Source organism: Dermacentor variabilis, chromosome 3, assembly GCF_050947875.1.
Source record: "Dermacentor variabilis isolate Ectoservices chromosome 3, ASM5094787v1, whole genome shotgun sequence".
Classification (NCBI taxonomy): domain Eukaryota; kingdom Metazoa; phylum Arthropoda; class Arachnida; order Ixodida; family Ixodidae; genus Dermacentor; species Dermacentor variabilis.
This window is the reverse complement of record NC_134570.1, coordinates 182,053,372-182,062,713: the sequence shown is the minus strand read 5'-3', so window position 1 is coordinate 182,062,713 and position 9,342 is coordinate 182,053,372. Positions and strand designations below refer to the sequence as shown.

Sequence of the window (9,342 nt, the reverse complement as noted above, 5' to 3'; positions counted from 1 at the left end):
TTAGGTCCTTTGTTACTTGGGAGAGCTTGCCTACTGGTTGCCTTGGTGCCTTGCCTCCCACTTCAATTGCTGCCTCTGAAGCTATCCTCGTAACGGTTTCATTCATTAGCTCTATGTCATCTTCATCTCTGTTCTAAGGCTGCATATTTGTTTGCAACTACCAGCCTGAATTGGTCTGCTTTTACCCTTACTGCATCTAGATTGGCTTGTTTCTTCTTGACCAATTTTAATCTTTCCCTGTTCAAATTGAGGTGAATCCTAGCCCTCACTAACCTATCAGTGTTGATCAGACACATATTGCTATGGTTAACGGAACACAAACTGGCGAATGTTAATGTTACTTTAACAGAACAATCTCTTTTGGTGTATTTTCCACTTAATTTGTGCGACATCATCAGCTGTTCAATTATACATACTGTCTATAGTATGCGCTGTTGGGTCAAATAGGCGTGATGGTTATTTTTTTTATTTTTTCATCACTTTGTCGTGTACATTGCAATGTGTGACTAACTACAGCTGTGAACTTGTGGGCATTGCAACCACAAAGACGTGAAGAATGTGAACCGAGAGCAGGTGGCAAATATACGAGCATGCGAGAGCCTCGCATGTGGCATACATTTATTTGCAGACAACCTATACAAATGGAAGTGATGTGTACACATTCAGTTAAGAGACATATGAAAGTTGAGAGGAGGACGAATATCAACATTTTCTAACAAATAGTAAATATTGAATATCACATAGCAAAACGCAGACACACATTTACAGGAGGAATGTTTATTGTGGTATGTTTATAGGTGTGATACGTGTACTGACAAGTAAAAAAAAAAAGCAGCCAAGTATATCAGGTACAAAGGACCAGTTATAAACACAGAAGCACTAATTTTCAAGTAAAAAACTACTTGTATTCGCTCAAGTACTTTAGAGTGACTGCAAACAAGCTCTTCAGGAATTATGAGCTGCTGTGTGACTAGATTTTCGAAGAATGCAAAATAAATAGTTGCTTAAAAAAAGGATCAACAGCTTTCTTCTCTTTTTTGCAACATGTGCACTGTAGACACTTCTAAAGGTGTCATTTGCAGAGAAAACATCACAGGTTGTAGAGTAAAAAATGAAACTCCATGACTAGACATCCAAAAGCACTAAATGACAGAATACAAGCAAAATTTGCAGCTGGCCATTTATGCATATGCTGCAAAACCTAGAACCAAACTTGAACTCCTCATTTTGCTTCTTCGATGCTTCAAAAACTCTTGCCATTTCAGTTCTCACAATTTGCTATACTTTCCTTAGCAGACATTGAACAGTAAATATAATTAACAATTGCTTAATTGCTGCTACATATATTGCAATTCACGACGGCCGCATTTCGATGGAAGCGAAATGCGAAAGCACCCGTGTACTTAGATTTTCGTGCACGCTAAAGAACCCCAGGTGGTTGAAATTTCCGGAGTCCTCCACTACGGCGTGCCTCGTAATCAGAAAGTGGTTTTGACACGTAAAACCCCATAATTTAATTTTTTAATATATTGCAATTCGTAAATATTACAAAGTACTGAATAGCTTTTCTTCTAAGTATCCCCCCTCCCACTGAATGGAAGTGATCAACAACGAAAAAAACCTATGAACACCAACATACTTTCAAGCCTTGCTAATCTGCACAAGCTTAGGTAGTACCCTTTTGAAGTAGACATACTGCAGCCTGTCTACAAGTGTCTGAATATGCTCGGTGTCTCTCGGCACATGAATGACAAGGCTCTCAACTTTCGAATATACTATAAAATGACACAGATTCATGTTAAGGAGGAGCATGCCTAGTTGAACCTAGGAATAATACTTGTGAGCACGTCTCAATGCATAATTTTCTCCATCACACACAATAAATGCCAGCTTCTTAGCATTTACAAGGTCTTGTATGCTAGAGTGCTTGCCTAGAACAGGACACTTCACTTCCAGCAAGATGTTCGTTCCCCTCTGCTCACTTATTCCATCCGGGCTGTAGCCAAGCCAAGGAACATCTGGAATGACGACGAGTCCCAGCTTGCTCACGCTTTCGTTATGAGTCTTCTCGTACTCTTCAAGTGCAAGAGGCTCGTTGTCTTTTCCATACATTGTGGCTTCATTTCCCTTGCCGGTGCCTCCGTGCCCCTGAGAGGGCACGGAGGCACCGACAGGATGACCGCCTCACACTTGTCTTTTTTCACCCTGCAGTTACTCGCTGCCTTCATCCCCGGTTTCCGGTGCGCTGTTCCACTGGATTCGTATGGCGAACCTATCGTTCATGGTTCTGAGGCCGGCAAATTCGCTGAGCCTGTTCCCGCCACACTTCGCCCGGATCAAAGCCGCCATCAAATCTACATCTGGAACGACACCCCCTTTGTATCCTCGGCTCATCACTGCGCAACCGCGACAGCATCGACAGCGCCAGCTGCGGGACGCTTAAAGCCAAGCAACACGCTCTGGGCAGTAAGAGGGCACGGAGGCGCCGACAGGATGACCGCCTCACACTTGTCTTTTTTCACCCTGCAGTTACTCGCTGCCTTCATCCCCGGTTTCCGGTGCGCTGTTCCACTGGATTCGTATGGCGAACCTATCGTTCATGGTTCTGAGGCCGGCAAATTCGCTGAGCCTGTTCCCGCCACACTTCGCCCGGATCAAAGCCGCCATCAAATCTACATCTGGAACGGCACCCCCTTTGTATCCTCGGCTCATCACTGCGCAACCGCGACAGCATCGACAGCGCCAGCTGCGGGACGCTTAAAGCCAAGCAACACGCTCTGGGCAGTCAGAGGGCAGGGAGGCACCGACAGGATGACCGCCTCACACTTGTCTTTTTTCACCCTGCAGGTCAGTTACATTTCCAAACTGCCACTTATTTGCTTTAAATCTAGTAATCGCTTCATTGTCGTGCTTCCGTGCCCAGAAGCCTTGAGTGACCCGTTCTGTTCCTTGTTTCTTTCACTGTGTGGTGACGTGGAAAGCAATCCTGGCCCATCCAAGGACGATGTCCTTGCTGAAGTACTTAAAACCGTGAGGGACCTAAATGAAAGATCTATTAGAATGGAATCTGTACAAAATTCTATGTCGGAGACAATTCATGAGCTGAAACAACAGCAAAAAACCGTTTCAGATGCTATATCAGACATCGATCAAAGACTGCAGCACGTGGAAAGTCAGACGGCCATCCTTGATGAATGGAAACAGGATGTCAGCTTATTGCGCGACAAGATTGAGAGTGTAGTAACTGACACGAACACGCTTCGTGCGCGAATTGATGACGCGGAAGATCGCTCACGTCGCGACAATCTGGTTTTTTTTGGAGTACCGGATACTTCAACAGAAAATTCAATGCAGTCAGAGGAAAAAGCCCTAGATTTGATTAATAACACTTTAAAACTTAGTTTAGCTTGCGACCAGATAGTGCGTGCACATAGGATTGGTCGCTACAGTCAACAAAAATCACGGCCGATAATAGTTAAGTTTTTCTCTTATAAAACCAAAGAGCAAGTTTTGTATAAGCGCTCTCTTCTAAAAGGAAGCAGCCTGACTGTGAGCGAAGACTTCTGTGAGGCAACGCGCAATATAAGACATAAATTAACGGAATATGGCAAGGGACTAAATGTACCCTACAGACTACGTTACAAAAGACTATTCGTGGAAGAAAAATGTTACGGCTACGACATAGATAACGATGTAGTCTACGAAATAACGCCACGAAACAGAAATTCCGATCCTCGAATTCTGCGCTCAGGACGTGTCTTACAGAACTCGCGATAGCGAAACACAAGGGGAGATGCTTGCACTTCATCGAAACATGTTATTTCTGTTGTATTCACTAATATTCGCAGTATATTTAATAAAAGGGACGAATTGTGTTCTCTGGTTGATGACACTGATGCTGACATAATAGCGATAACTGAAACTTGGTTGACTAACAAAATAACAAACGAAGAATTGTTTCATTGCCGTAAAAGGTACGTTGTGTATCGGAATGACCGTACTGACAGAATAGGGGGCGGTGTATTACTTGCTGTTAGTAAAGACGTTGAGTGCTTTAATGTACCGATAATCACTGAAATTGAATCTATCTGGTGTTGTTTAACCATTAATTTCAAAAAAATTATCTTAGGCGTCTGCTACCGGCCCCCCTCGAATAGTTCGTTTTGTGATCACATGCATGACTGTCTAAATCAATTAACAGTACGATTCCCGGGAGCAAAGATAATTCTTATGGGTGACTTTAACTTTCCTAACATAAATTGGTCAACCACATGTCCCTTCTCTAACCCATCATCCAGTGAGGCTAATCAGTTTATCGCTATTTGTTCTGACTTTACCTTAGTACAAACGGTCGTCATTCCAACACGTGTAACAGGCACTACGTCATCATTACTTGATCTCGTACTGACATCATCAGCTGATATTATATCCCCGATAACGCACACACCTGGCCTTAGTGATCACGATACATTACATTTTACAATCACGATATCACTACCACTGAAACGTAAACGATTTAAGGAAATAAAAGATTATAAAAAGGCTAACTTCTCCGCAATAAACAACGAACTTGCTTCCTTTCTTGACACGTTTTTACTTTGCCATCTTGATCGTTCTGTCGAGACAAATTGGCGCCTCTTTAAAGAAAAAGTATCTGATCTAATAAATCGTTATATTCCAGTCCGACGTATATATTCAAATAGTAACGCACCGTGGTATAACAGACACCTTAGCAGACTAAGTAACAAAAAGAAACGCCTATTTCGTATCGCTAAACGGTCACTAAATCCTGAACGCTGGTTCTCATACAAATCTGCTGCCGCCACGTACTTTTCAAATTTATGTCTGCAAAATTTTCCTACTACAACGTTACCCTACCCAAGCTACTGAAAACTAACAGTAAGGCATTCTGGAGCTCTATGAAAGGAGATAACACTAGAAAGGTTACTCTAACTTCACTAACTGGGAAAGCAATCGCCGACCACGCATGCGCTGACGTGCTAAATGACACGTTCGTACAGGCCTTTTCGCCGTCTTCGCATGTTACTCCACCTCCCGAAATACGGCCTAAAAGATATCCCCACATGGATCCCATAGCATTTAATAGTAACGGTATTAAATCGATTATAAATAAATTAGAATTGAAATCGTCATGTGGTGTTGATGGAATTAACAATAAATTTTTACACAGTACTAGTGAGTATTGCTCGATAATTTTAGAATTAGTTTTTTCTCAGTCGCTTCACAGCGGCACATTGCCTTTAGATTGGAAAACGGCTAAGATCGTTCCAATTCATAAATCTGGTGATACGCATAACCCTTCTAATTATAGGCCCATTAGTTTAACTTCTGTGCCCTGTAAAATAATGGAGCACGTAATTTATTCTCAGGTAATCAATCACCTTGAATCTAACAACTTCTTTACATCTAGCCAACATGGTTTTCGTAAAACATTCTCCTGTGATACTCAGCTTCTTTGCTTCACTAACGACTTGCATACTAACTTGGACGCAGGATTTCTTACGGACTGTATTTTCCTTGATTTCGCTAAAGCTTTTGACAAAGTACACCACACAGTACTGCTATCTAAACTCAGCGCACTAAACATTGATACTAATGTACTTAATTGGATAAAAGCATTTCTAACACACCGCATGCAATTTGTAAGCGTTAATGAAGTTAATTCAACTCTAACCCCAGTTAAATCAGGTGTTCCACAAGGGTCTGTGCTTGGACCGCTGTTGTTTTTAATCTACATTAACGATCTACCTGATAACATTTCGTCTAAAATTTGTCTTTTTGCAGATGACTGCGTAATATATCGTAAAATTACTAATGACACTAATATTTCATCTCTTCAGGACGATTTAAACATATTGCATAACTGGACTATAAAATGGCACATGCAGCTTAACGTCAAGAAATGTAAATCAATGCGAATATCCCGTACTAATGAAGCTTGTCCTGCCTATTTACTTAATAACATTCCTTTAGAGAGCGTAAGAAATTACAAATATCTGGGCGTCCATATAACCTAGAACTTATCCTGGAAGTACCATATCGACTTTATAACGAGCAAAGCTAATCGCACACTTGGATATCTTCGTAGAAACTTCTCGCTCGCACCATTATCACTCAAACATTTATTATACACGACATATGTCCGTCCGCAGTTGGAATATGCATCATCAGTATGGGACCCACATCATGCCACCTCAATTAACTGCCTTGAAAGTGTCCAGAATCGCTCCGCTCGGTTTATACTAGCTAATTACCATCGTACGGCAAGCGTAACACAAATGAAGACTACTCTGAACCTACCTTCGCTATTAACCCGCAGGAAACAATCACGTCTATGCTTATTTCATAAGATTTACTACCGGAACGCTGCGCTTCGGTCGGCGTGGATTAACCCAGCACCATTCATCTTCTCACGTAGAGATCATAGGCATAAGGTACATGTTCCTCGCTCTAACACACTAACACATTCGCAATCATTTTTACCTAAAACATGCAACGAATGGAACGGTCTGCCAGCATCTATTGTCAATATAAGTAATCACGTTCAATTTAGAAATGCTTTAGTTACCTACATGTAAATCATGAAGCTTTCGTTCAATATATCATGTGACTTGTTATTGTATAAGTGCTATTTTTTCAAGTTAACAATGTATGTATTTACCTATTATTCCCAGCCTGTATATTGAAGTGTATGATGAGATTTCTATGGTGAACTACGACTATTTTTTGTGTAAATTAGTGAGCTAGTATAATTTTCTATTTTTACTTATGCTGTGCCTTTCCTGTATGTCATGTTTTACTTCCTTTATGAAGCCTCTCCCCTCTATAATGTATATTTACTCTGAGGGTACTGTAAATAAATAAATAAATAAATAAATAAAAAGGCTCCCTGCAGTACAGCCTGTCCAGTTTTGCTTCCCAACTGCGTGTACCTCTTTCTTCAAACGTGTAGAGTTCTCTGCAGATGCTTCCAGTAATTCTTTTTTTCTTTCGCTGAGCCACAGAGTGGATGACTGATCAGTTGTCTCGCGGCATATTTCCCTAGCTTTGGCATAGGAGAGGCACACATTTTGAAGATAGAAACTCTTTTCATTTTCATTGAGATGTTCAAGAGTAAACCTTTTCAGTACTGTTTTTTCACCATCTAGCACCGATTCAAAAAATGAAAATTTTGTGTGCTCTCTCAAGTAGCAACCTTGTGTGAAAATTGTGTCGATGGCGCGGACTATGTTCAAATTGCTAGTGAAAGGGATTGACTTTCTTGCACGAGTTTTGTGTTTTGCCAGTGCAGAATTTGGTACTGCATCGATAAGTTCTTTCCTAATCAGGGCTTGAACATCTTCAGGGACACTTATTGGTTGAAGCTGCTCGACGTGGCAAAACAAACTAATTGGCCTTGGTTTGTAGATGCTGGCGGCACTGGCACGTCCCCACTGTTGTTGCACATCCGTGCATGACAATGAATCCAGGGAAGTGGCACTTGTCCTGTACATCAAAATAAACATACCTTGCTGAAATACTCTGTGTATTGGCTTTTTTCTGCATCTTTCATATGATTCAAGAAAATGTTTCCTAACAGTGTCGCGATGGGGCTAGTTGGAATTCTATGATGCAACTTGGTAGTGCGGAAAAAAAAATGAGACAGACGGGAACCATTTCAGTTTTGAGTTCGCGCTTGTGTACATTGGTTCCATTTTGTTTCATCCTTTGTTTCCGTGTTAGTAAGTTACATCAACAATATTTTACAGCAGATTCAGAATCGAAATCCTACAGTAAACAAATAAAAAGCCCAGAACGTTTAAAACATTTCTGGGCATTCTGTGGTTATTAATACAGCCTGTGCCCACCTGAAGTGACTGAAGCAACACATACTCAATTGATTGCTGTGTGCATGTTCTTGAAACTCGGTTCCTAGTGCAACAACAAGCCCCAGATGGCATTGAAAAGGCATCATTGCCACTGACTTCTATGTTCGCCTTTTACAATGTGGCTCTTAGTTCGACATAAGGTAAACATATTCACTGTCACTTAATGCACATTACAGGCAAGCCAACCAATGAAAATAAATAAACACATGATGTATAAAGTTTTACCTGTTCAAATATATCAAAGTGGCAAACAAATGTTTGCATTGACCAGAGAGACCGGCCTTGCACGTGCATTCTCCCTGAAAACAATCAAACCAATGTTAAGCACGCAAACGACCTTAAAACCGCGCTAATTATTTACAGGGCAAATGCGTAGGCTCCCACATGCACATTGAATTCTGGAAGCCGAAAACAACACATTGGTGCTTTTATGACACTAGAACGACGAAATTGCGCGTTTAAGCCCGAGAAGTAAGTAAAAAAATAATTGCATTTAACGCGTTGCACTTTGGCGAAATCGCCGTACAGCACGCGAAAACGCTAATCATGCTGGAAACGGGGCGCGCTGGCAAACCTCATTGTCTCGCTCATAGCTTCTAAATCGGCACTACTGAAATGTTTCCGTGTTACCTGGCATTTTTAACAAGCATTCCACAAATAAGCCATTGCAGGGAGCCATGAATGCACATAACGTCATCAATGCACACAACGTTTATTTTATGCAGCGGCATGAGGGGTACTGCGCTTTGTTTACATCCGAGCGCCACCAATTAACTGCTTGGTGTCAATTCTCGTACATCACGTATATCTTTAAAAAAAAACGTAAGGTGAAATACTGACCTTTACGGCGCCGGTTTCATTGCAGACTTGAACTTTTATAGTATGCGGGGGGCCTCTCACGGCGCTTGTCTGCAGGCATAGTGACTCGACCTCGACAGCCGCGCTTGTTGTCGCTCGTATACCGCAGCATATTATATGGCCAGCGTTAAACGCAGCCTCTCCTTCTACAACACATCTCTGCGTTTCCTTTGCAAGGTCAAGGATCGCGCTTAGAGATACTAGAGGCCCGTGAGCCGCCTGCACCTGGAGACGCGCACGCTTTCGTGTCGGCTCCATCACCTCTATCCCCGCCATATTGAAACGTTCTCCGCGCCCCCTATAGTCGCTGGAAAGTGCGAATAACTAAAACGTGAAAATCGCTCGCCGCTCCGCTGTGGCTTAGCGGGGCAGCTCGGAGCGGACCGTACCGTAATGACGCTCAACTAAAACACTCTAATATGTCAAGCGTACAAACTATGCAGGGAGTGCAGAAGCAGAGCCTCACTAATTAAAGCGCACTGCAAGGTCCAAGTGACGCTAAGTAAGCGTTCGACCGTCAAATCAACACTTCTGTGCACGCTGCATTAGCATTGCTAGAGGCCATGGATTTGCTCCCAACCATGGCAGCCGCATT

At 42.1% G+C, this 9,342-nt stretch overlaps 1 protein-coding gene across 1 annotated transcript; it reads right to left on the bottom strand.

Moving 5' to 3' along the window:
- Positions 1-2,211: 2,211 nt before the first annotated feature.
- On the bottom strand, positions 2,212-9,023 carry LOC142574935 (uncharacterized). Its single transcript, XM_075683923.1, has 4 exons — positions 8,730-9,023; positions 8,115-8,188; positions 6,920-7,506; positions 2,212-2,396 (listed from the first exon to the last, which is right to left on the bottom strand). Exons 1-4 carry the CDS (start codon positions 9,021-9,023, stop codon positions 2,212-2,214), a joined length of 1,140 nt encoding a protein of 379 aa, XP_075540038.1.
- Between the last annotated feature and the right edge of the window lie 319 nt (positions 9,024-9,342).

Coding starts and splice junctions, on each gene's coding strand:
- LOC142574935 (XM_075683923.1), bottom strand. CDS start 9,023: ATGGCGGGGATAGAGGTGATGGAGCCGACACGAAAGCGTGCGCGTCTC. Junction 8,189..8,729: donor ATGAAACCGGCGCCGTAAAG/GTCAGTATTTCA, acceptor GATTGTTTTCAG/GGAGAATGCACGTGCAAGGC. Junction 2,397..6,919: donor GAAGCAAAACTGGACAGGCT/GTACTGCAGGGA, acceptor GCGGTTGCGCAG/TGATGAGCCGAGGATACAAA.